The 27382-nt window shown below is 50.5% G+C and overlaps 1 protein-coding gene across 8 annotated transcripts; it reads right to left on the bottom strand.

Moving 5' to 3' along the window:
• NDRG4 (NDRG family member 4) lies at positions 1 to 27382 on the bottom strand. 8 transcript variants are annotated; one of them, XM_039353556.1, is made up of 19 exons: positions 27136 to 27382; positions 26095 to 26325; positions 24988 to 25141; positions 20808 to 20899; positions 20015 to 20059; positions 16098 to 16203; positions 13074 to 13194; positions 11758 to 11820; positions 10862 to 10922; positions 9042 to 9128; positions 7493 to 7549; positions 6730 to 6833; positions 5765 to 5821; positions 5630 to 5681; positions 4802 to 4849; positions 3785 to 3820; positions 3313 to 3364; positions 2409 to 2447; positions 1 to 1356 (listed from the first exon to the last, which is right to left on the bottom strand). In XM_039353556.1, exons 1-19 carry the CDS (start codon positions 27316 to 27318, stop codon positions 1202 to 1204), a joined length of 1743 nt encoding a protein of 580 aa, XP_039209490.1. In that variant the 5' UTR covers positions 27319 to 27382; the 3' UTR covers positions 1 to 1201. The 8 variants fall into 8 exon arrangements, with proteins under 8 accessions (XP_039209490.1, XP_039209493.1, XP_039209492.1 ...); XM_039353559.1 differs by having other exon boundaries at positions 27063 to 27198; XM_039353558.1 differs by lacking the exon at positions 27136 to 27382 and adding an exon at positions 26762 to 27033.

Below are 27382 nucleotides of genomic sequence, written 5' to 3'. Positions count from 1 at the left end.
GTCAAGGTTGAGAAACACTGCGGTCTATCCCCTCCCCCGGTGGGACAGCAAGCGGGAATCGGCCTGACTAGCAGCCTTCTTGGATGAGAAAGAGCTTCCGACTTTCCTGCCCAGGGCTCCTGCCATCATCCCCCGGCCTGTGTTTGTCTTCTTGGGCCCCTTTCCTAGCCTGGTAGAGGGAGTTGCAAGAAGCTGCGCAGGAACTTTGAAGGGCTGGAAGGTTCCTGCCTGCATTACTGTGGGGCTCTGATGCCCCCCTGCCCTCGTTCAAGCGCTTTGGTGGAGGTGCAAATGCTGCTGACCCACCCCAGCCAGCACTCCTCCCCAAGCCAGGTGGGAAAGCTGCTAGGAGGGCGGATCAGCGCCATACTGTCCCCTGCAGTGGAAGCCGAGCTGTTGACGAGGATCAAGCGGCTTCAGAGAACCTAGACTACAGCCATTCTTGGAACGGATCTCCCCTTCCCTCTGACCAGGGGCTCCTGCTACACCCTACTCTGAGCCTCTCAAGCAAGGCCTCCATCAGGGGCTGCCTGCTGGGGCCATCGCTCTGGTACCCAGGCAGTTGAGGGCAGAGGAGAGCCTAAGGGTGGACCCTCTGGGGGACTTTCCCCACAAGCTTATGCCTGGCCTACTAAGCAGCTCTTGCCCCAGCGGCTAGAATCAACTGCAGCTCGAGTCTGCTGGAGCTGCAGCTGGCTCAGCACTTGAGTTACAGATCAACTTCTCCAGGCACAAGAGTTACAGATCTTCCCATCCCCACAAATGGCCAGGAGCGAAGACTTGCTGGGGATAAATACTGGGCACCCCAAACAGAAGCTCCAACATCCACCACTGCAACCCAGTGGGAAATACCCTCAGGCTGGCCAATCCCAAGCTGTGCCCTGCTTACCTCCAGGCTCTGGGAAACAGGCTAGGGCCAGTTCTGTTGCTACAAGGAACCAACGGGGCTGCTTGTGAAGGATAGATTGGAGCAGGGGAACATGGCTACTGTAAAATGGCATCTCTAACAAACAGGAAGGCAGGCTTGGATTGAATGCTGCTGCTTCCTGCTGTAACTTTGTAGTGGAATTGGGAGAGATGGGCAGACAAGGTAATGGAAGCCACGAGAAGCAGCAAAAACAGTGGCTGGCGAGTGATGCAATGATGGATGGCCACAGCTCCCCGAACAAAGATGGTGGCCAAGGGAGGGCATCGGGGACTCTCAGCAGGACACCTCCATGGTGTGGTTGATCTGGCCCATAGCTTCGCTGCTTTCGGAGTGGGTGCAGGCTCTGGGACGGTTGCCATCCACCGAACTGGCGCTGGTGAGGGAGGCTGTGCGTGAACGGGCCAGGCGCGTCATGCTGGCCGAGGGCACTGCAGAGAGGCAGAACAAGGGTCACTAAGGCAGCTGGGCAGAGAGTAATTCAGGCACTTGAGAAGAGCCTAGGGAAGCAGCATTCTGCCCTGCCTTGTTTGGAGCATGCCGGGATTTTGCTCGGAATGGTGGAATGGGACAATCTGCTACAGCCAGCTCACCCCAGCCGACTTGCCACAGGGCAATTCACCACAGGACAACTCATCACAGGAGAATGCCAGAGGAGAGGGGAACCTCCTCTTCCTCCGCCTCCCCATTTCTTTCCCCTCAGTCCAAGCTACAGAGGAGGAGGTTCCCCTCCAGCATTCTCCCATTACATTAGACTGATGCAATTAATAAAAGAAATTGTCCCACAGCAAGTCAGGCAAGGTGGGGCGAGCCAGCAGCGGTGACTTGTCATAGACCCTCAGTATGGATCCCAGCATCCGTCCACTTGCCTGTTTTGGAAGGTGAGCCTTTCTGGCAAGCTCTGGCCCTACAACCTGAGCTGGACTTTTGAGCACTCATAAGGGCTGGGGGGCTGAGTTCCTTGCGGTTGGCCAGGCTGGCTTTGGCTGCCAAGAGGAAGAGCACCAGGCTGCTTCTCCCCAAAGGGTGGCAGCCAATGACTTGGGGCGCAGGGCCCCAACTGACAGAACTTTTCCAATATCTGGAACCAAATGGGGCCCTCTGTGGCTCATCTCACTCCAGGCACTAAGGAGGAGTGTCCCCCATGTCTCTTCATGGCAGCAAAATGGAGAGGAACATCAGCCTCTCCACAGAGGACAAGGGGCCCTGTACTCCCCTCTGTTTATCCCCAGCCAATGGCCCTGAAAATTATTGTCCATCAACACCTGGAGAGCTGTTGCTTATCGGATTGGAAATGGGGTCCCTTGGATGCCCCCCCTCTTGACTTGGCCATCTTTGTGGGAACTGTTGGGGAACCCCCAGAGCAGGTCCCGTGCAGAAGCCACAGCGGGCAGGACACGGTCCACTTGCAGGCAGTGTGTGGCAGAGGAGGGGGCATATACAGCAAGCAAGAAGGGAGCAGATCCTCTAGGGCTGCCCGTACCTGTTCCTCCACTCAGTCGCCGGTCCTTCAGGTACGCCACTGAAAAAAAGGTGGAGGGTTGAACAGGAGGCAAAAGGCGAGACAACTCTGGAGAAGGGGTGGGATGACAGGGACCTTCAAGATGTGGTTGAGCCCTGGCCAAATTGGGCCACTGGACAAGGGGCAGTCAAGAGCTCAGGCTGAACCAAGGAAACGCATTAGGCGCTCTGGGCGTTGTGCATCTGGATGCCCAGGTTGGCCTGCTCTCTTATTTCCCAGTGGTCAGCAGACATGCACAAGGTGCCTGGCAGAAGGCGGCCCCCACCAAAGAAGCCTGCCCTCCTTGGGAAAAGGGGCTGTGGGAGCTGCTGGGAAACTGGGGGACTCCTGACACCCTTTCAAGAAAGCTGGATAGGAGGCCAAGCCCCATGGGGGGGGGGGAGAGCATTTCTGCTTTGTTTCAGCATTCCAGCATGGATAGAGGTGGGAGGGGCCGTTTGGCTCCTGTTACCTCAACCTCCCTAGTTTGTCCCAATGTGGCTGCTGTGGGCACAGGGACCAATGCTCCTTCTTGTTCAGCTGATGGAGCAACTGAGCAGGGCCAGGCAACCCAGCCTCTGGAGGAAGGTCACCCATTTTGGGGGTCTGCTTGAAAGAGGAGAGTGGTATTTGGCCCCATTTCCTGTCCCTTCAAAGCAGGTCTTGGAGACCAAACACTCTCCAAGCTGGACCCACAAGAGAAAGCAAGCCCAGCTGTAGGGGCTGCTGTTCCTCCATGCAATTTGGGCAAATGGAGGATGGTACCCAAGGCCACAGCTCAGATTCAACAGGTCTTGGCCTGTTTGGGGGCCAGCCATGAGCCCCTCTCCAGCCAGGCCACCGGCTTCCCTTCCCACATGCTGACCCAAAGCCCAGGCGGCCTCACCATAGCCCATTCCTTGCAGGAAGTACTTGAACGCCTCAGTCAGTTTCCCAGGCTGGTAAGAAAACAAAAGGACAGCCATTTGTACAGAGTCTCCTCCTTGTGCAGGGAGGTGGACTATAAGACCTCCAAGGTCCCTTCCAACTCTGTTATTCTGTTAAATAAACTTTTGGGATGTTTCATATTCAAATCCAGTCTGTGAATTTAAATTCTATTTGATTTCCACCACCAATGGTACAAATTTTCCATCAAAACCAAAGAGGGAAGAAAAAAAAACCATGAAATGTTCAAAGTCGATAGAGCTTTTTCTGAACTCAGAAAAGTTGAGAGGAGGGCCTCTGACCAAGGAGCCGTAGCCCACTTCCCAGGGGACCTGCCTGGCCCACCAGGAAGCCAGACCAGGGGGAGGCAGGCTTGGTTCTGACCCAGCTCCAGGCTCCTCTACAGGCAGGCTACTGTAAGCAGGGGAGCTTACCTGAGTCACTTGGGGAAGCCCTCCGGAATCGGCCATCTAAGAGGAAAGCACAGGTTGTGTCTGGGCAGGCTGCTCCTGCACTCAGCGTCCCCCCCAGCCCACCCCCAGACTGGCCCTGCCTGCTCTGGCCCTAAGGGTGGCTGCCTTAGGGAAGCGCTTGGATGTGGACGTTTACGCTGATGATGGAAAGGAGCTTCAGACATGAAGATTTTCTGCCCCTATCAAAATTATTTGGGGGGGGGGGGAACCAAGGTCTGGAAAGTTGGAATTGGTCTCCAAGCCCCAGCGGAGGGCGCCAAAGGTTATAGAGGCCCTACATGAAAAGCCCTCTGTCTATTCATTCCTCCTTATGGACTCTCTGAATGGGGCTAAAAACTCCAGGCCTAAGCAGCTTCAGGCAAAGGATGCTAGGGGCTGTAGTCCAGCAACATTTCTCCTCCCCCCTGTACACATTTATTTAAAAGAAGCAGAAGTGTACAGCTGCCCTCCCTTTCTTCCTTCCTCGGTGGTCCAAGACTGGAAGGCGTTTTGGATGAAAGGGAAGGTGTTTGTCCTGTACCTCACACACGGATGCATTCAGCATCGACAACAGCTGGAAACTGTTGTCCAGGCAATATGGACACAATTCTGGAGCAAAGAACTCCGCTTCTGCATTCAGGTAAGTGGGATGAGGTGCCAGTCAGGAACAGTTAGTGGAAGGAGGGACCTTAGTGCTTTGCATCTGTGCCACAGTGCTAGCAAAACCCACTCTTTGCACTGTGTGCACAGAGGCCAAGAGGCACGTTCCTTCAAATTTGGCATGCCTAAGTGTGTCTTCAATGTGCAACCCTCCCCATACCTTTGCTTGGATTGAGGTTGTGAGGAAAAAGATCACACTGCAAGCTGGATTTGTAAGATCCCACAGGGAGGATGCATGAGAACTCGACAACTGAGCAGAGGATCATTGTTACCATCAGAGGGGAGAGAACATCCAGGACCCCCTGATAAGGGCTGGAATGTGCTCGTCTGCCAACTCACCTTCAGGAAAGTGGTGGTAGTTGGGTCCAGCCTGGAGTTGCATTCAACCTGCAAAGAGCAAAGCTCCCGCTAACACCAGGCGTGGAGGGCCACGTGGCCTAAGCTCTTTCTCTTGGCAGGTGCCCATGTAAGAGCAGGACCTCCCCCCTTCAGTTAAATCCCTACAGTCTGAGGGCTATACATGCATCTTCCTGTTCTGCAACTGGAGAAAATAATTTTTAAGCAAAAGGAAGCAACTGGTGACAAGATTCCTAAATATGAATTCTCACAACCTGGATATGGCGGCCAACTTTATATAAAAACAGGGACTGTGCCCATTCAACATCTATTCTGCTCTGTTCCAACAGTAAGCCTGATGGAACTTCCACCCCTACCCCTAAAAGGTTGGATTGTTTTGGACTCCTTGGGAACAACCACGGAAGTGAAAGTTTGAGGCAGCTGCCAGTCACTTGCCGGGAAGTCACCCAAGAAGGGAGGAGCGGCTGCTCCAGGCCTTCTGCAGCCTTTCTCAGATGGATTCAAGTGGGCCAGGCCACCATTTCTTGGCAGCGCACTTCAGATGCAGCGATCCCAGTAGCCATAATTTGAGCCCACCCCATCTGGAGGTCACCAGAGGGGAAGCTGGGGGCCAAAACTATTCCAAAGAAGTCAAAACAGAACACAGCACACCAGATGCACTCTGGGCATAATGGCAGCATTTGCTACCAGTTGCCCTTCTGGTGGCTGCGGCTGAGAAATGGCTCTCTTCCTCTCTGGGCCTTGCAAAGAGCAAAAAGTTCAAGCGAGCAGGCAGCCCTTCAGCCCGGCTGGGTTGACAGCTCCACTCACCACACCATCTTCTGCAGGGGCATTGTCACCCACCACCAGCATCACCGGGCAGCTGCGAACCCAAGGGGAGAAATGCAGTCAGCAGAACAGCCTCCCTCCTGGCCACCACCGTCCCGCTGTGCTGCGGGGACTTACCGGAGCGTCTTTGCATTGGGTGCACTACCGGGGCGGTTAATCTCCAGATCTCTGCGGCTGAGAGAAACAGCGATTTCAGGGAGCCATTCAGGAGGATGTTGAGGCAAGGTCTTTGCCTGGCTTTTGGCAGAGCCAAGCTGGGCTCCCTTGGCAACTGGGAGCTTCCAAGGCCAGTTCTCTTCCCAAGAGGAACCTCCTTTCAATGCAGACCCAGCCTCACTTTTTAATGGAGCTGTCTAAGTTTATGTGGTCCACCCCAGTTCTAATGTGGTACTGCAACTGCCTGTCCTCTTTGCTGACAGTTTTTCAGTTATTTCACTGGTTTATTCTGGTTTAACTGTTCATCCTGAGACTTTGGCTATAGAATGACTCAAAAGCCCAAGCAAACTAATACTCCAAGGAACACAGCTCAGCAATTTCTTTTAGAAAAATGCAGGTTTACAAGCAGTGAGAGCAACTGATTAAGAGAAGAAGGGAGAGAAAGTGTGTAGCAGACACTTTTAAAAAAATAAGAGAGTTCACTGTACGGCAGTGTCAGAGGCAACCTCCCACAAATTCAGGGTGCCACCACAGAAAAGCCCCTTCCCCTTAGTGTTTCCATCTCAGGTTCCAAGATTATCTTGGGCCCCTCTGCCCGCCAAGGGCCCCCACTGCCAAGACAGATGTGTCACAAACCACCTATGTGTAATCTTTGAAATGGGGAGAAACACAAACTTTCCAGATGGCAGGAACCTGATTTGGACGCTGCTTCCCTGGTGCACAAGCTTAACTTGCTGAGGGGCACAGCAGCCAAGCTTGCTAGTTCTGGTTTCTGCACACAGGATGAGGGCACAATGCCATGAAGAAAGCAACTGCCATGAGGTGGAAATCAGAGCCCCCTTTTACCCACTGATTTTCAGAACGGGCTCTGCCGCAGTTCAAAGGGGCTCTGGGTCATAGGCAGCTTGAGGGAGGGGCTGCTTTACCTGTTGTACATACTCCAGAAGAGCTGCAGGTTGAACTGGTTCACCGTGCTGGCTATTTGCTGGCGATAGCTCTGCACCAGCTCCATGTTATTGGCCAACTCCTCCTGTGGGTGTGGAGATGACAGGCAAAGGCAGGCCTGGCAAACAGCCCCTGAAGCCCAGGCCCGCTCGTGGAAGTGGTAGACAACCTCCCCCAACCCAGCCCATACTTAGGAGCCAAGGCTCTCTACACTTCTGCCAAGTCAGACCTCACTAAGGCAGTAGCTGATTGCTGGCTGATTATAAAGGAGGGAGAACTTGCCTGGGGACATAGCAAGGGGCTTTTGCACTTCCAGTAACAGACAAGCTCGGTACAGATGCTTTTGGCTAGAGGTTTTATCTGCCCACTAGAAGTTCAGAGATCTACCTGCATTGAAGGTGGCACCTCCTCCTTCTCAGCATGAAATGCAACCCAACTATTCAGATGAGATGTGATCATGGATCCCACAATGCCTGCCAGCCACCCCCTGGCCCAATTTCCAGTGTTAGAACAACCCCTTTCTGTGGCATGGGATGTCAGGGAAAACCGTTGGCGAAACAACTTGGTGTTCCCATTACCACCTTTGCATGTGTGAATAAGCCTTTTAAAGCAGCTTCCACAACCACCCTGTGAGGGCTGTCAGTGTTTCAAGTAGCCACCCCTAAGAGGGGAAGGGATTCCCTGCCCTGCAGGAAGGACCCAAGAGGCCTGTAAACATTCTCATCTGCCGTTGCTTTGTCTTACCTGGCTGAACAGATGAGACAGCACCATGTCAGATAATGTGCTGGTCAGGCCAGAGAGCTGAAAGATAGAGATAGGCGTCATGGGACACAGCATTGCTTTCCTAGACCCAGCGCAAAGCCAGCCAGATGCCCCCTTGTTTGCCAAGACCCAGCCTTGAGTATCAAGTTCAGCTGCGTGTGCACAAAGAGGTTCCATTCCTCCTATGTGGATTTTAGGAGAAGCCCTGCTAGTCTACTACCTCTTACTCAACAGCACAGTATCACCAGTAGAGTCTTTCAGGTTTTGGGGTTCTATAATCTCCCAGGATTTGAAACGGACACCTAATATTAGAACCATTATTTAAAAAGCACAACAAAGAATGTTCTTCCTGCATCAACTTAGGAAGTCCAAAGAGCTATTGATGCAATTTTACAGAGGAATTATTGAATCTGTCATTTGTACTTCTATAATTATCTGGTTTGATTCAGCAACTAAACAGGACAGGTACAGATTCCAAGGGATAGTTAGACCTGCAGAAAAAAACAATTGCAATCAGCCTGCCTTCCACTGAGGTCAGAAGGAGGTCTGAGAAAATAACTACAAACACCTCATATCCAAGACATAAGCTGTTTCAACTCTTTCCCTTGGAACACCACTATATGGTGTCTGCATGCCAAAACAACTAAACACCGGGACAGTTTCTTCCCTCATGCCATCACTCTGCTGAACACCTAATTCTCATAGTGCTCTGTTATGTCTAAGTTTATTTTCCCATGTGTGTATTATTATCCTTCCCATCTTCTCTACTACTCCTTTTTAGTATCATTACATTATATTATTATTATTATTATTATTATTATTATTATTATTATTATTATTATTATTATTATGGATCATCACACAGTCAGCCAGATGTTCAGACTGGATTTGCATTTTGTCTACCTATCGAGTCCTTACCCAGGACCTGGGATAGGCAGATGTGGATGTTTGATGGTATTACAGATATCGTCGCAGGATGGAAACAGTTCCTAATAAGGCCGCTTTTGCAATTGACTAATAGCGAATTTGTCAATGCCAATGGTGTTCAAGTGGTGCTCCAGTTGTTTTGGGATTGCACCCAAGGAGCCTATTACTATTGGTACTACCCTTGCTTGCTTTTGCCACAGTCTTTCTATTTCTATTTGTAGATCTTTGTATTTTGTTATCTTCTCCAGTTCTTTCTCGTCTATTCTGCTGTCTCCAGGCACTGCCACGTCTACTATCCAGACTTTTTGTTGTTGTTGTTGTTGTTATTATTATTATTATTATTATTACTCTGTTGCTTTGCATGTACGCTGGAGACAAATTCCATGTGTATCTAGTCACATTTGGCCAAAAAAGCTATTCTATTTCTATTATATTTTTCTATTTCTATTCTTTGCCCAACTTGATCTCTGGCATATGTGCCAGACTGCAACTTCTCCAGATATTCTACACCCCTGCCCTCAGGAGATCTGTGCTCTTCAGCCCTTCTCACAGAGCCATCTCTTCAGCCTGGAAAAATTCTGCCCAACCCACCCTGGAAGCCTACCTTGCTGGCAGCCCAGTCAATCCAGCCTTTGCCATTTGGGTCAATATTGATCAGAACGAGGCCTTCCACCAGATCTGGGAAGATCAGCTGCAGCAAAACAGATACAGAGTTTATTCTGGCTAACAGATTTGCAAGCATCCAAAGACAAAGGAATATGGAAAAAAATCCTGCAAGCTGCATTCACACAGCATGCATAAGCAGTTCTAGAGGCTATATTTGGATAATGTGCAAAATTAGGGTTGTGCAAAACATTTGAAACAGATGTTGTGAAAAGTCTTTCATCTGAAGCTCTCTCTGCAGGCCTTGGAAGCATTTTCTAGCTGTCTCTGTTTCAGTTTTTCCTACTTCTCCACAAGAAAGGCTTTGTGTCACACACATACAAGTGTCTGAGTGATGGAGACAGCTCTCAAAGCAGCTGCAGGAGCCTTGCAAAAATTGCAGTTACCTTACCCCTTAAGGACGGGACTCCTTCCATAGTTACAGGCTTTGCAAAACCCCTTTTCAAAAGCATTGCAAAGTCCTAGTCCTTATTCAAAGTTAGAATATTAAAGAGGCTTTGCTTGTTATTTGAGAAGACTTCCAAAAGAGCCTCCTGGCGGTTATGCACTTTGAAAAATGTGGTCCCAGAGATCCCCGAAGAACCTCCTGACACCATCACAATAGCAAGGGCTTCGGTTCAGCAGCGACCCCATCCCCCAGACTTGGGGAAGGATGATGCAATGGAAAAAGGAAGTATGGGGGGGGGACAGGTTCAAGCCAAAGGAAATCAAGCACAGAAGTGGCCACACTCTTGCAGGAGAAGGGAGAGAGGAAATATGGGGCCACATGATGGTCCCAGACCTGCCCATAAGGGAGAGGAAGTACTCTAGGGAGCTTACAAAATAAGCTCAAATATCAATAAAAAAAAAAAGCTCAAATAAAAAAAACTACAAAAAAGACAGAATCAGCAATAAAATACTTGGTGCCTAGTGGGAAAGAAACATTAAGCAAAGACATCATCAGGGAAATGGCCCATTGGAAAAACTGAACATCTGCTGGGCCAGTGGTGGCATCCACTGGCTGGGCTGGCTTCAGTTTAGCGTGAGCTGCAATTGGCTGGTTGCAGGCACTGGATGTAGTGCCAATGTCCACCCTAATAATAATCTCAGCCCAACCTCTTTTTCTATGGATACGGGCATGGTGGTAGAACTGGATAGGTCTTGGCAACTTTCAAGAATTCCTTGTCTGACATCATTTTCAAGGGGTTGTTCATGGAAGACAAAGCACATATTTCTGGCTTTCAGTGAATAAGTCCAGGGCCTGATAAAAGCTGAAAAGTGTCAAGCTATGAAGACCTCTTGCATTGGAACTGCCATGCTGCTTCTAGCTTGCAACCGTTGGGGGGGGGGAGTTTTGGAATGCACAAATGGTTTCTATCCATGTGAGAGTCAAGGCCACTGAAGAGATGTTTTGGCAAACAGAGACTTTCTTCTCATAACCATTCAAAGACTAATTTGACAATGTGACCTGAATTGTCAGAGAGGGGAAGGAAAGTTTTACTCTTTTAATTATCTTTTTCCTGCCATATTGCCAGAGCTGGTATTCTTTCTACCCTGCTGGTATGCTATGCTTAATAAGTGATAGCAATGCCTCTGGTGAGTTTGCTTCATTGGGTTTTTCAGCCAGAACCTTGACAGCTAAATAAATGTCCACCAGATTGGGCTATATGAGTTCTACTCTAGAAGATACCAAGAGAGAGGGTTCCTTCTCAGAATGCATACAGGCTCCTCCCTCCCTCCCTGATTCCCCCCTCTTGCACACGGACCAAGCTGAGCACTTACGGCAAATTTGGTAAGAACATAGGCACCTGCTCCGACTCCAATTCCAATCACATACTTGAACCTATGAAAAGGGAAGCATCAGAGAATTCTTGGCGTCACTTCCTTGCCTCCCTCCTTGCCAGTTCCCGAGGCTCAGTTTATAGCCAACTAGAATTGGGGTCATCCAGATTGGCCTACAGTATGAATGATTCCAAATGATCGTATACAAATGGTTGGTTAAGCAAAGACTACCTGGATTACTTTTTAAGACGTTCCAAAACATGGTCTCTCCATAACAATTTTGTTAGGCTAAGCAGGGAAAAGACCACTTTTGAAATCATCCAGTGAAGTTATGCTGGGACAGGGTATGATGTGAGCTCTGATCAGCCTAAAACCTTCAACCACTGGGCCCCCAACTGAAGCTTTATTAAATACCAGTTGGTTGCCCCCTCCTGGTTTCATGCTCTTGTTCCTAAATATTTTCAAGCAAGGCTCTTCAACTGTTTCATCACTTGCTCAAAAGGGCCAAACTCTGCATTTTGGAAAGAAGTCCTGTCAGCCACCTCCAAAGTAGGAAACCCCAATTAAGCAGAACATTTCAGCTGATAGCAAAATGCCAGTTTTGTCTGATGCTCAAAGGCACCAGGAGATGGTGAGTTCTGGTCCTACCTCAAGCACAAAATTAGCTGGATGATCCTGGGCAAATCACTTTCTCTTAGCCCTAAGCAGGAGGCAATGGCAGTCCACTTCCAAGAATGTGCCAAGAAAACTGCAGGAGTACCCCTGTCCATGTAATCGCCAGGAGGCAGGACTGACAAGACAGTGAAAAAGGCTCTCCTTCCTGTACCACACCATAAAGGCCATTCTACCATGGCAATGTGAGCCCCCAAACAACTTAATGACACCCCCATGCTCACCCAAAATGTTGGACCACACTGGGCAACATGGCAGCTAACTGGTCCATGGACGGGTACTGATACCTATGGAAACAGGGCAAGCAAGAAGTGCAGAGAGATTCAATCTTATCAATCTAATCTTATCTGTCTATCTATCTATCTATCTATCTATCTATCTATCTATCTATCTATCTATCCACTGCATATTTATATTTATATTTCATATGGCATAAGAATACAGCATTAATACATAAAAATTCACAAAAACAACATATAAAATGTGTACCAAAAGATAAAACATCAAAGCAATGAATTATTTCAAAAACATAAAGTATGGGTGATAAATAAAATTATGAATAGAATTATGTATAAGCAGTTATAGGAGCGGCTAAACCTATGCCCAGTTATCTAGATCGTTTAACCATTGGACAGCACTGCCCTCGAGGTGATGTATTTCAGGCAGGTATCCAGAGAACCTTCTGAGGGGGCATTCCATCGCAATATGATGTAAAGTTTTCAGGACATTTCAGCAACCACAGTCAGGATTCTCAGCCAGTACCCATCTTATCTTGGTGTGGGAGGATCTTCCAGGAAAAAAAAACAGGGGCCAGACCAAGCCCTGCCCTCCCTTCTGTGGGAAGCTGCTCCTCCCAGCCAGCCTGGGATTCCCAACTGGGGCAGCTCCAAAGGAGTGGGATTCTTGTGCTCCCTAGAGGTGCCGTTTTGGATCTATTCTATCCCCAACTACTAACTAAATAGATTTGGAATGAAGTCAGAAAACAAATAATAATGAAAGTAGAAATTTTATGGCAGAGTTCATAAACTGAGATTATAAGAATACAGCTGGCCCATTGAAAACTATAATATGGCACTTCACAAAGTTAGCTTATAACTGTAGTTTTTAAGGCAGAAGGGGAAATTACTAAATGTATAGTGAATAGTTGTTACCTGTATTTCATTAATTTAAATTTGTATTTAAATTAACTTGATTGCCTGGATTAACTCACAGGTTAATTCATCCCTTTGTCATTTTTGTTTATATGATGTGTATACCATCAGCTTCAAAGTCACAGGAGCAGTTTGTGATAACGATTAACTTATGGAAAAAAGCACCCTACCACCACTTAGGGCTCCTGGACTCTCACACACACACACACACACACACCCCACCGTGACTAAGGAGAGCCATCCAAGAGAGCACTTATGGCCTTCATTTGAATCCTCTCTGAGAGCCACACAACAGAGACTCTGAGGCAGATCTATGATCCAGAACAGGCCTGGCAAGAAACCATCAGGGACACAATCACACACTTTGCCTACCCCTGTAAGATGCTTACCCCTGGGGAAACTGGGACGCCCCAGTCTGCTGCCCGGGCGCATCCACGTGGCACACCACAAAGTGCTTCATGATCTCTAGCATTTCTTCAGAGTTGAAGAGAGTGTTGAAGCAGAGCTTGTCTGCAAGAAATGGAAAGAAAACCAAATGATACACCTTCGACAATGAACTCAAAGCGCTGACTCCTCTTCCTCTTCCAGGCAGGTCAGGAGAGCCCCCCTTTTATGCCAGAGGCAACCAAGGCCTCGTTCCCTCTCTTGAGCCCAGAGTTCTTGGTCCAAGTATGTTTCTTGTTACTCCAACACTAAAGCTTTTTAGGACTGCTGAAACTGCTGCTGCTCTCCATACAGAATGTCTATGGAGCGTCTCAGTCTTCCAGGTCATGGTTGTCCCAAAGGTGCTTGTTTCCAAAGGCAGCTGGACTTCCTTTGTTTTGCTTGAAGGTGCTTTGCTTCTCGTCCCAGAAGCTTCTTCAGTCAGATGTCAGAACTGAAGAAGCTTCTTGGATGAGAAACGAAAGGTCTTGAAGCAAAACAAAGGAAGTCCAGCTGCCTTTCGAAAAAAGCACCATTGGGTTCCACGCAGAATGAAAGTGGAACAAAGATTATGATTCTTTACTAATGCCTTTTCTAACCATTTACAATTCAGCTACAATCTCTTCCAAATGACTCAAGCCCTTCCTGTTGGTGGATTCAGCCCAGTCCGGTGCTTCCTGCAGGGAGGCCAGGCAACCATTGGCAACCTCCTCAGGGCAAGTGGAGAGAATCTGGCAAGCCAGCCAATCCACTCCGTTCAATGGAGATTCCGCCCCAGACAAAGAATGGCCACTCAGCCTGAAGGAGCTTTGACTGGCTGGCATCTCTCCCATTACCTGTCTGCACAGGTCTCCCACGTGGAAAGGGACTGGTATAAGCCCGGGCAGAAAAAGAAGAGAGCGAGACGGTTCCTGCAAAAGAGCCCCTTCATACACTCCTACTCAATTCATTGGTCAAGCAATTTTTGAATGGGCAAACTTAGCATTAATACAGAATATACCACACAGGTTTAAAACAAACAGCATGGGCCATTCCTTTTCCTCCTCCCCCTCTTCTTCTTCCCTTCTTCTCTTCTTCCCAACATACCACCCCAGCTGGGCAAGATTGCCTGAGCTTCAAGACACAAGGATCTAGGAATCCTCCACAAGCTTCACCCTTGACTCTACAAGCCAGAAAAAACGTAGGTGATTTGGCCAAGGAAAGTGGCAGCTAGGCTCTCTGTCTTGGGGAGGAAGTGAGTGGATTCTGGGGAGACATCTTCAAAGAGGCTGCTGCCTATGTCTCCTTTGACCCCAGTGCTGGGCCAGACTGTCAGCCCATTTCGCCTTCCCCTCGGCCCACTTCCAAGGTAAACACCACCTTCAACACCAAACAGATGACAAGCCAGGCAGCTTTGAAGCAGCAAGTGATGGAATCCACGCCGCTCATCTCTTCCTCCTACTCAGCTCGGTCATCCATTGCCCCCCGAAGATATGGTGGGGCTCCCCCAATAAATCCCAAATGAACTGGTCTGCTGCCACCAGGTTGAGGGGGCAGTCAGTGGAATGGTCCAACTTGCATTCACTGGAGGGGACAAGGGGTGGATCTTCTAAAAGGCCTCCCCACCACAGACCTCTATTTTTGAGTGCAGTAAATGCATGAGAGGCCCATTGTCTATACCATGCCTCAGGGCTGCAGTTCCCCCAGTTCTGTGTGACTTAATTCCTGAAGACAATTAGGGTCTTCCCATGTCTGCCAGCAGGAACATGTTCTTGAGAAGACCTGCCTTTTTTAACTCTCCCTTCTTGTTCATTGGCAGATCAGGAATCAACCTTACAGGACTGTGACAATTCAAAAAATGATAGCAAGAAACAGGCTATGCCAAATTCACAGCATTCTCACAGTCTGCCAGACTAATTAATTTAATTTTAAAAGGGAGAAACTTTTGTCCAACATGAGTTATTCATGGGACACCTGTGAAACTTCCTAATAATTGCTTTTCTTAATTACCAAAGATTAACCACTTACTTTTGACAAGAATTTGAGAATTCAGCAGTTGCAAAATAATGTAGATACCTTAATGGGATCCATCTTGTCTCTCTTAAACAAAAGGATTTAGCTTAAAGCTCTCTTAAGTTTCCGTTTGCTAGAAGACCTTCATTTCAATGATCTAAATATGAATCCAAGAGACCCAACTTGCTATCAGTTCCTCACTTCTAGATTACTACTTTCCACTACCAGCGATCCAAGAGGTACATCAGAAGCCTCACTGTCTTTTCGCTCCATGGGGGAATTCCAGATTTCCTACGGCTGCGTCACTAGTGTGCCCATTTGGATACGCAGGAATGATCAGCATCTGGCACACTGCCTCCATGCTCTAAGAAAGAAGGGTGAAGAAACACCACTAGCTGCCTCTGGACCTTCAGCTTCAGCCTTCCTGTTCCTTCCTGTCCACACAGCTTCCTTCTTACTAGGCTGTGGGGACGGTGGCCCTGGCTAAGCTTGCAGGTAGGCTTGTTTAGTTTTCAGGGGTTGGAGTGTTTGCAAGTCTTGTTAGTCAATTTATGGAAACAGCGCCAATGTTTTAATGATTTCCTGAACTAAGATTAGGCAAAACAATTCCCTTTCAGCATCTTCAGCATTTACCTTCTCCTCTGCAGAACAGGCCCAGGCGAAGGCCAAAAAGGACAGGGTTTTGTTTTGCTATGTTCACACATCAGAATTAATACATTTTCTGGATTCACAGTATGCTGTGAATCAAAATGAACCAAAACTAATGGGTCTGCACACTAGGTTATGCCATCAGAACTAAGTCCAATGGCATTGAAAAACTTGACACATCAGCAAATATCAATGAAATGGCAGCCTTGTCAATGACCACGTTGATCCCATGTCCTTCTGGTAGCCAAGCACAAGCAGCCAGTTTGCAAGTCAGGCACAACAGAGCCAGGTTAAGAGAAAGCAGGGGTCTGACCCTCCTCCCCAACCAGAATGAAAAGTGACCCACTTACGATTGAGCCCCACATCATGGTAAGTCAGGAGGGCAGGGCGGTTCCCTCGGGCAGATCCCCGAAGGACAACGTGCAGCAGTCCGTAGGGTGTCTCGATGTCATGCTCCTGGGGGAGAGAGGAGAGATGGCAGTGCGAGGTTGGCCTGGCTGAAGAGAGCCGGGGTGCTTTGCTGCCCCCTTCTCTAAGCTGAGTCCTCCAAGGAGGGAGGCACAGGGAGAGCCATGGCAGGCCTGGCTCTTTCAGAGGGCTGCATTCTTCGCTCCAGCTGCCGTAGTTCACCTCTGCCCAGGAGTCCCACTTACACAAACCAGGCTCTTTGCACACTGTGTCGTCTCCCCTGCAGGGTTTCCCACAATGTCGGGCTCAAGGAACCAAGAAGGACACAAGAAGTTCTTTCAGAGGAATCTTTTTTTACTGGTGCTTGCACAGAAATCTTGCCAGATTGGAGCAGTGGCCTGCATAACTATTAGATCTATCTGCAAACTGCTTTGCCTTTTTTCTGCATGCCAAAGATATTGAGCTTTTTACTATTTTGCCCTACGTCCCCCCAGTCAGAGTCCCTCGGGCATTGCTCCAGCAAAATAGCCAAGCATTTATATTCCACCCCCACCCCCACCCTTTGAATCAGGAATTATGGCTCTGCAGAACCACCTTCTCCATAACAGCATTCACACAACCAGATTCTCCTGGTTGCAGAGTACGCATAGATTGAACCGTCACAACATACATTGAACAATGAACAAACCAGATATGCCAAGTGGTTGCAACCTACTCAGCCACAGGAAAAGACAAGCTTCTTCTGCAAATGCAGTAGCTGCATTTCTACATATTATAAACATAAATATAACTGTCAGCAGTTCCAGCGAAAGTAAGCAACCCAGATTGCGAAAGATGTTAAACATTCCCAGGGCTCAGTTTGCCTGCTGGTAAAGGCACAGTGGCACAGACTGTTGCCCTTCGTTCCTGGTTCCGAGTCTCCTTTGCTGCAGAGGGGTTCTGAGCCCTCTTCCAGCACCCCCTGCTCCCTCCAGCTAACCAGCACTCAGACCCCCCCCCGCCACAATGAAGTACGGCTATTGGATGATGGGAGGGTCTCCTCTCCCACAGGGAGCAGCCAAAGAAACCCAAAGCCAGCTTGCCAGGGGCAGAAAAAGCAGCACCTTCCTGCAGAGGGGACCAAGTCTTTCCAGATGGACTGAAACGTGCTCAGGGCGTCAGGCTGACTAAGCAGGGCTGACCAGCGGGGGGGGGGCAGAGAAGGTGCTAGCTGTCCAATCATGAGCACAAAGCACTACTAGACGACTGGCAGCATCGTGGATATTCGGACTCTGCCTGCAGCTGCCAGACAGCAAGCCACGTTCAAAGTCTTCATTTTTGCATTTGCAGCAGAACGTTTAGTAACATCTCTCAGCCTTCGGTCTCAGAACGATTCAGCCCAAACTGCTCCCAGGCCCCGTGGCTGACGCCGTTTTCCGCCTCAGTGAGGACTTCAAGGACACCGGCAAGGTCTCGCCCGGCTCACGGCGAAGCCACCGCCCGCAACTGCTGCCGATGCGCCTCGTCTCCACCGCGGGCGGAGGGCGCGGTCCCCGGGAAGCCTCCCCCCTCCCAGCGGCCAAGCTCCCCTTGCCCAGAAGGCCCTTAGGCCCTTCCCTTCCGCGGCAACCGGGCCCCCGCCGAGCTGCGCGGGAAGCCCCGCCTGGAGCGGGCACGGCGGGCGTCGGAAAGCTGCTCCCCGAGGGCTGGCCGAGAACGAAGGAGGGGAGCGCGGAGGCTTATCGGGGCAAGGCCGCTACCCAGGGCAGCCCGGCGCCTACCCCGGGCACCTACCCCATCCCAGCACTCCGGCATCTCGGGGACTCCGGGGGCGAAGCGGCGCCGCGTCCCTCTCCGGCTCTCCGCGCGCGGACCCGCTTCTCTGCAGCCGCGCCGTGCAGCTCTGCAGTGGGCTGGCCTCGCCGGGCGTATTTAAGGGTCAGCCGCTCCTCCCTCCCTCCCTCCCTCTCTCCCTCCCTCCGCTGGCCGAGCGCCTGCCACTCCCGAGGCGGGGACTCCTGACCGGGACAGCGCCCAAGAAGGCCAGTGTTTCCCAAACTTGACAATTTTAAGGCATGTGGACTTCAACTCCCAGAATTCCACACCCTCCTTTCAAGACTGGAGGTCACCTCCTTCTCTGTGCTGACTCTCAATTGCCCCTTTGGCCACAACCCCATAAGGAGGTCAGATTCTATCAGCCCATTAAAGAGCCTTGTTAAATTAGGCCCAGATGCTAATGTTCTATAATTGGCAAAGGAAAAACAAAAAATGTAACCATCTAAACAATTTGCAGGGGACTTCTAGGACTCCATGGTTACATCTTCAACTTATCACCATTGTGGGAAGCTGATAGTCTAATTTTAAAATGAAGAAAAAAAAAACAACCCGCCAAATGTAGCAGATTCTGTTTGAAGACGCCAATTTGACACACCCCCTTCCCCCGCCGCCGCCGAGGCAAGCGCAAGGGGGGGGGGGGACGGAGGCCGGCGCCCCGCTGTCCTTGGTGCTGAAGCTGGGCTGGTCCCACCAGCAGCCACACCACGCTAGCCTGTGGCCACCAGGGGGCTCCGCGCTCTCTTCCATCAGAATTGGTGAGGATCAATTCTCCCCTGGCCAGCTTGCTTCGCTGCAGCCCTTGGCTGTTACAGCAACTTGGCCCAGCTGAGATATTTTGGACTATAGACGCCACCATTCCTAATTACTGGCCACGCTTCCTTGGTTGACCAGGCTGAGGATGTTCCAAACAAGACAGACTGGACTCCTGCAACCTCTACCAGTCCCTTTCTATGGTTCTCTTCACTGACTTTCCCACTTCCAAGGAATCACCGATATCCTCATTTCACCAAGATAAGCCACTTCATCCCTTGTGCTGGTATCCCCTTTGCCAAAGAAAACAATCTGGCTCCTGGATAAAAGCAGAATGCAAAAACAGAAAAGGAGGGAGGGGAAGGAAGCCCCACCTCTTTTTATTCCCCCTCCCCTTTCTTGTTCCTGTACATCTCTTTATTTCTGATTGTCTTCAGCCCTGCCTTGAAATTCTTCTTTCAGCCCCTTCTTGGGTTTCACCAGTTCCTGCTTTCCTCTGAGAAAGAGGAGAACCAGTCATGGCCTGAAAGTCATCATTTCTGCAAGGGTTCTGCACCCCACTTGCCTTGCGAAGGCAGGCTGGGAGGCTTCTGTATTGAGCCCGTTTCCTCCCATCTCAAGGACGGGGAAGAAAGACGTAAGGGGGGTGCATGAACAAGCCTTTTACTTACAGAAAGCCAGCGGCTGCTTTGCCCTTCCCTTTCATGCTTCCCATTCATGCCATTTGCCCCTTTCACTTGTCACACATCCAACTGCAGCCTTCCAAAGGCCACGGGCAGCACCAGTTGGGCCCACAGACATTGGCTTCTGATGCCCTTGTAGAGTTGCTCAGTTTAGGTTTTTGCATAATGCATTTTAAATGTCAAACAAAACATCAACCAGCTACCAGCCTTAGGCGTGCCATGCCATCTGCCACCATCCCTGCTGACAGCAAAGATGATGCCAGTCAGTTTGGGCACATTTAGCCAGTGTGCCACAAGTACACCATGTCTCAGTCTTACTCCGACTTTGCTCACACCACTCTATGCAAGCTGCAATTTCTATTTAGGCCCTCATTCACTAAATGAAATGTACATTTCTAGCCAATATCCTATGGCCTGAGATCCACCTGCCAGGGGCCTGGGCAGCACTCCGACCTTCTTGGGTACAAGAAATAAATCCACCTAGAGTGGGACCCCAAGTGATTCTTTGTTGTTGGAATTCTGCCACTTCTGAAACTTTGGTCCTGCCAAAGCGGCAACTCCCCCATCTTTTCCTGGGTAAGGCAGGTAAAATGGACACCCTGCAACCTTACCTTCCAGTCAATGTCCACTGCAGGCAGGAAAGTGTCTGAATTCTCCTGGAAGGAAAGACATAAAATCAAACACTTGCAACTCTTCTGATTCCCATGGATCCCACACCCAGAAAAGCACTGGGGGTGGGGGTCCTGCAAAGAGACTCCTCTAGTAACCTCCGTTGCCAACTTGGGGCCCACCCATATTATAAATACAGGTGTCCAATGGAATTTTGGCTGACCCTGGGAAAAGCGAAGCAGAATCCAGCCAGGTTAATATGTGGAAATGCTGGGATTGTATGCTGGACTGGGAAGTTGGGAGAGATCCCAGGGAAAGGGCATCTTTCTTGGGGCTTTCAGAGCCAAGCAGGATACGGGAGCCCATTATGGGATGTGGCCTATGAGGTCAGCTGCTCTTTCTCTGGATGTTTCTTTGCATTTGCTCTTTTCTTTCTCTTGCCCTCAGGGTCTGTTTTCTCTTAGTTTGCTCCCACCACCCTTCTGCCAGGAAACAAACCAGCTGCATCTACTGGGGAGGAACAAAGTCTGGGAAGCAGCATTACAATCTTCCCTTTTTTCCACGACTTGCATACCTCCCAGGGAGGGAGCTGAGTTCTCCATGCTGCTGGAACACACAAGTGGCTCTTGCCAGGATCCAAAATGATGGCAAAGAGCAGATTGCCCAGGCCTGCCTGAATCCCAGCTGGCCGTTCTGTGCCCTTATCACCGGCTCCAGGCAGACTCTCACAGAGCTGAAGGCCTTGCCCCCGAGCTCAGCAGAATCAGAACTCCAGGGGAGAAATGAAGGACTCACCATTTCAGCATCTTGTCCACGGAGCAGAGGCTTCTCCTCTGTAAATCGCTGCTCGTGTAGGCTAGCCATGGTCACTTCCTGGAGCAACAGTCCTGAGCAATGAAACAAACCTACATTAGTCAGTAGTTTGCCCCAATCCTGGAATGCCTTTGATAGCTGGCCCTCCTAGTCAAGACTGCAAAGCACTATGTGCCTGTTCATATTCACACCAGCAACTGGGGTGTGTGTGTGTGTGGGGGGGGTAGGGCAAAGGGTTAAAGCCCCCTGGAAACCTGGCCAGGTTTGAGGAGGGAGGGCTGTGGTTTGCCCATGTGCACTTTGGCTTAACCAGAGTTAAAAGAGAGATTTCCAAGGGGGGATTCGGTGAGCAGCCCCTCCAGCAACGCCTGCCAGTGGCTCCACGCAGATCATGCGGCACTGGATCCTTTCAATCCTGGCATTAAGCAGGCCCTAAGACTTCCTGCCAAGGAAATCTGAAGCAGCAGTTTATTTAATCAATTTCCTTAATACAGGCCCATCAACCTGGCACAGCGACTCCCGCATCGTGGGCATCGGGAGCCTTCCCAGCCCAGCCCCAGATGTTCCACAGGAGCGTTTCCCCAGCGGAGCCTCCGCCACCGTTCCCCCCTCCCGCTCACCAAGCAGGAGGCATCGTCCTCCGGGACGCGCCCGGTCGAGGAACCACCTGCCCGCGGCCAGACCGCCTTCCCGAGGCTCCGGAGGCCCTCCAGGGCGGCCCCTCAGGCCGCCAAGCCGGGCTTGAAGCGCCGCTGCGGGGACGGGCGGAGGCTTTATATCACCCGCAGTCGCCGACTCCGGCGCTCGCTGCCCTGGGCGACGGCCGGTTGCGGCGGGGGGCTGGAGCGATTCCTGGGCCGAGAAAGACGCGCTCCGACCCGGCAGGACGCGCGGCGCCGCGGCCGAAGCCCCCCGGCACCCCGAGCGGGCCGGGCCGGGCAAGGTAGGGCGGGCGAGCCGAGCCGAGCCTTCGCCGGCCCGGCCGGGTTTCGCTAGAGGTTGCCGGGCGCAACGCCCCCCGCCCGGCACCAACGCCTGCCCCTCCCCGAGCCGCCCACGAGGCGCGCTACCTGTCAACAGCTCCAGCTTCTGTCCCCAGCCCTTCATGGCGGCGGAGGCTCTGCGGAGCCGGGCGTGCAAGCGGCGCGGCGGGGAGGGGAGGGGAAGGGAGGCGGGCGGCGGGCCTCGCTCCAAAAGGGAGGCGGGCGGGCCCGGGAGGGGCTCCAAGCCCCGCTGCCCCCCGGCTGCCTTGCACGTCCTTCGGGGGCGGGCGGTGGAGCGAGCGCGGGGCCACTTACGGGCGGCGGGCGAGGCGGGAGGAGACCCGCTAGGCTGCTTGCTGCGCGGTCCGGCCCGGCCCGGGAGCGTCTCCGGCTGCACGGCTCTCCCCGGCCTCTTCGGGGCGGAGCTTCCCTGACCGGCTCCCTCCGGATGGGCGCTGCGCGTAGGGGGGAGGCAAGGCGGGGCGAGTCCGCCCCCGGCCCTCCTCGGCCTCGCGCCCGCCTTGCCTCCTCCTTTATCCTCGCGTCTCTATAGGCGAAGGGAGGCCGGCCCGGTCGCACCTGCGAACGACCGGGCGCCGGAAGCTCGGTCGGCTGCGGGGCTGAAGATGCGTCCTGCGCTTCCCCTGCATCCTCCTTGAAGGCGCCCAAGGGGAGGTCGGGGCCCGGAGCCCCCGGAGCCGCAGTTGGGATGCCGATGCTTCGCGAAAGGGGGCGCTCCGGAGCTCGGTGGTCTTCTGGCAGACTCCGGTGCATTACCCGAGCTAGACAGCTGCTTGACTAGTGATGAAGATGGCGACGACGTGGCACTGATGTTACCTAGTTGGGTAATGAGACGTCTGCCAGAAAACCACCAAGATCAGGAAGCAGCGAGGGGGCCTCATTCCAACCCTGGGTTATAAATATTCTCCTTTATTGGTAGTCGGCAAAATGCTTTTATTAAAATCGGGCAATTCTGTTGACAGCGCTCTATGAAAAAGCGAGCGGGTCTTGCCTGGCCATCCTTCCCCTGCTCTGCAAAGGTCTGGGCAGGGTCTCCTCTCAGCTCTTCCTGAGCAGCTCAGAGCTAGCTTTCTCAGAGGGACCAGCCCCCTCCCCACTCACCCCCGCCTTGGCCCGGGCAACCAGGGCCTTCGCTGCCTGGAGGGATCCACGCCGATGCCCACTTTCTGGGCCGGCCTTCCTCCTGCCTGGATCCTGAGCAGGGTTTGCCTCCTCGGTCCCCGAGCAGTAAGGACCCGCTGCTTGTCCCCTGCCGCCCAGACTGGAAGCCTCCATGGGTGACCTGGTCACTAGCATCGGCTCACTTGAAGTTCTGGAAGGGCTGCGTAGTTGAACAGGCAGAAACTCCGTAGCTACCGACCCCCCAGAGGTTATGTGCCATTAGCATTTCTGATTCCCCCCTCGCATCTGTTTAAGGCTCTCTGTCAAAGCGGTTTTTTCATGTTCAGTTCAGCCGAGATGTGTTTCCATAAAAACGAATGCATAAACAATTTAAACCCATTTATTTTGACCAACAGCACCTTCGCGATAAAGTTTGCTCCAACTGCTTGTTAGTTTCGCACCATTTGCCTATAACTTGCGATAATTTCATCCTGATCTCTACTTCTTGTTACATCGCAGATGTTCATTCTATGTGACTATATAATTACATGAATTGTGTGTACATGTTAACTTCTCTCATGTTCTCATCATAAGCAAATGAATAAAATTCCATGTCACACGTTTCTAATATTTATTGCTAGTCATTTGGATTCTTGGCCAACGACAGTCTTATTCGCATCTAAACATGCCCATTCAAGTCTCAAAACAAAGTTTTAATATCACAAAATTTAAATTTAAACTTCCAGGGTACTCTGATAATAATCAAGATAAATTTATTTCTCTAAAAGTAGCAACATTTTGCCACATTATGTGTAATGTTCGCCCACAAGTGATTGCTAATGATAGTTCTTGTTATTACAGAATAGTTTTGTGTTCATTTGTTGTACTTCTATTAGTCAATGATCAAAATAAAATTCTGTTTATAGAAAGTAATAAACTAAATTAAAGTTAAAATATTTATGTTACTATTGTGGTAGCTCTTCTGGATTCAGTTCAAGGCGTGGGTGATCGCCCACAAAGCCTTTCACGAGATTCAGCCAGCTGACTGAGAGGTTCCCTCTCCTGGATTGTCTGCCCATCCATCAGATCTGGGAGGAGAGTATTGCAAGCCCACACACAACCAAACCAGCTCCAATGCTGCTGACCCTTCGTAAGGCCTGCTTGAAGACTTGCTACGGCATTGGGCCTGGGGGCTGGATAAGGATCTCAAATTGATCTCTCCTTGATAAGTTTTCACTCATTACTTTGTGTCCTGCCCACAAGTGCTTTGGTTTAGATTAGAACAAGAAAAGAAATAAGAAATAAGGAGAAATTTCCTGGAAGTACAAACAAACAATGAAACAGCTTGTCTCCAGAGTTGTGGGTCTTTCATTATTGAATGTTTTCCAAAAAATATTGGACAACCATTTGTCTGTCACAGTACCAAGATCACATGAAGTGTTAGAACCACTAATAAGCAGCTCTTTAACAGAAAGAACTGTTTGCCCTGAGACACCGGAGGTTTTCACAGAAGTGCAGCTCAGAGTTTTCTTTTAAAAGCCTGCATTTCTCATCATCTTTGTGAGTGTTAAGACGCAGGCTACACTCCTGGGACCTGTTCTGATGGTCCTAGGAAAGGCCACTTTACTGGCAAGAAACAGGAAACTAGGACTAAAAAAGGATAGCTATCTGCTTACATTGCCATTGTTTGCTACAGAAAACTTGCTGGACAATAGCTAATTATTCCATGCATTTCTAGAGTCTTTCTTTAAATTATTAAAACAAAGATCTAATAGAAACATTGAAATGTTATTTCCCAGTGTGATTTTTTGCCACTGCTGTATCTATTCCTTCAGAGCCAGAATATTGTTTGGATCTAACTTCAAACTACCACTGGAAACAATTTTAATTGGATATGTGAACATTGATTCTTCTCAGTGCCTGAACCCAAGCATAAATTTGCAAGTGTTTCCTACAAGGCCTCACCCAGTCTTTGTGATCTCAGCTGTCCATGTCAGTGAATTTTCTCTTTTTATAATTCTGGATGAGGTTAGATACCGTGATCTGGGAGGCCTTACCCATTTCCCAGCACTGGAAGTCATGGAGTCCCTTCTGGCCAGTCTGAAATAAGGCCCGCTCCAACTCATCCAGTCGGGCCACCAATGCAGACGTGTCCTCATTGAAAGTATTCTGGGAAGAGTCCATAATGTGACGGAAACGGCCAATAAATGTCTATCAACAAAAATAGACCTATTTAGCATGGAAAACATTGGCTTGGATCCTCGCAAAGAAAAGACTGGTAACTTCTGCAACAAATGCAATCACTCTCATGTAGAGACTTCATAGCAACCACCTGATTCTAGGATACAAAAAAAAAACTGTTTCTGTGCCAGGCTACATTTTAATCGTGAAATTGTTTAAGCTGGGAATGGGAAGATGGAGCAGCTCCAGATCACAATTTCAATTCCCAGCAAAACTAGGCAGTGCCATTTAACATTAGGAATAAGTCCAACATAGCTGTAGTCAAGAAACTGCCTCATCCTCTCCTAGCAGTCATCCTCATTACCATTCTAGGCAAGGCCTTTGGGAGCTAGTGTACAGCAGCATTGGATGGCAGAGTAGGTGTGTTCTAGTCCCCTCTATGTTGTCACATTACAAGTGTGAGGAAGCATGCCTTCCCTCTCATGGCTCCCACCCTCTGGAACAGCCTACCCCCAGAGATAGCAATAGCACTTAGATTTATATACTGCTTCATAGTGCTTTTACAGCCCTCTCTAAGCGGTTTACAAAGTTAGTATATTGCCCCCAACAATCTGGGTCTTCATTTTACCGATCAACCTTGAGCTGGTGAGATTCGGACTGCCAAACTGCTGGCAGGCGGCAGTCAGCAAAAGTAGCCTGCAGTACTGCATTCTAACTACTGTGCCACCAGGCTCTGGTGACAATGCCCTCTCTCTTGGGGTTCCTAAAAACCCTTATGTCCTAGCTTTGTTGTCAAGCCTAGGATTAGTCATGTATTCTCAGGGCTCTGGTTTGTTTTGTTACTGTTATGACTGGGCTTGTGGTACTGTATGTTTTTAACTTTTTTTTTAATTTATAAGGGAACTAGAGTACTGGAATGGGTGGCTATAACAAGTTTCAAATAATAATGAAGAATTATAAGCTGTAAGAAGCAGACCTTTTACCTGTAGTATAGATTGAGCTAATTCAGTATTTTCAGGATTGTCAAAATTGAGTAACTGGGACCCAAATCCATAGTAATATGGCCCCAATTTATGCAGGTCAACCACACTGGCATCAGCATTAAACACTGTCCGCCAGCTCTCCTTGTAAACTTTTGGCAGCTCCACAGAAATAATCCTCCGCTTGTCATACAAGCCTTTGGCCAACCAGAGAGGGATTTCCAACTTTGAACCCTGGATAATTGGAAAGAACACACAAAAAAAACCTAAACCACAGAAGGTAAACCACAACTGAACACCCCTAATGCTACTCTGAATAGCCCTGAAAGTAGAGACATTCACTACGGATCAGCCAAGTGCAAGACATCTGCAGCAACAGGATTTTCCACATCGCTCCTCGCTTTAACTATTTAACTGCCTATAGCAGGGGTTCTCAACCTTGGCAACTTTAAGACTTGTGGACTTCAACTCAGCTTTGCTGGCTGAGGAATTCTGGGAGTTGAAGTCCACAAGTCTTAAAATTGCCAAGGTTGAGAACCCCTGGTCTATAGCAAGCAGTCGCGACTGCTCTTGCGAGGGGAAAAAAGCTGCGATTGATGGCGGAGGCAGACCCAAAGCCAGCCGCGTTTCTGAGATGGGGCGGGCCTCGTTCAGCCAAGGCGAAACTTACAAAGTCAAGAAAGGCTTCGAAACCCATGGCTCCCCCCCCCCGGCGACCTCGAGTCTGAGCACGGGGACCGGGATGCCAGCACTCCGCTTCCTCGGGCAGAGGCGTTCGAGAGCATTTGGGGCAGCCATTCCTTGGCCTTTCCCTGCCAGCGAGGCTGCTGGACTCAGATGAGGCCTAGCCTGAAGCACCGCCGGCTATAATCCAGCAGGCCGCGCCAGGCCACTCGGGCCCGGAACCGCCGTCGCCCGTCTAAAGGAAGTCCCAGAGCAGCCTCAAGACCAGCCAGCCAAGAGTTCCGTACTTCCGGGTAGACGCTACTTCCGCCGCGCGGCCGCCGGGAGCTGTAGTCCGCAGCAGCACGGGGTAGCTCTCACCTCCGGGAGCGCCTTGTCAGGTGCAGCGGCCGCGGCGGCCCTGGCCAGGACTCCAGCCAAGCGAGGCCAGGCGACCTCGGCCCGGCCCGGCAAACGCTCCTGCGACATAAGGATGTCGGCCAGCGAAAGGAAGTTCTCCTCGGGACCCAGCGCGGCCTCCACCGGCGCGTAGGAGTGCGCCATGTCGCCTCCCGAGCCGTCACGCCACCCAGCGTTTCCTCAGCCCGTGCGCCTGCGCGTAGGCCCC

This window comes from Crotalus tigris, unplaced genomic scaffold (assembly GCF_016545835.1).
Source record: "Crotalus tigris isolate CLP2741 ecotype Arizona unplaced genomic scaffold, ASM1654583v1 scf7180000018525.42219311030:4301911, whole genome shotgun sequence".
Classification (NCBI taxonomy): Eukaryota; Metazoa; Chordata; class Lepidosauria; order Squamata; family Viperidae; genus Crotalus; species Crotalus tigris.
This window is presented reverse-complemented; position numbering and strand designations above follow the sequence as displayed.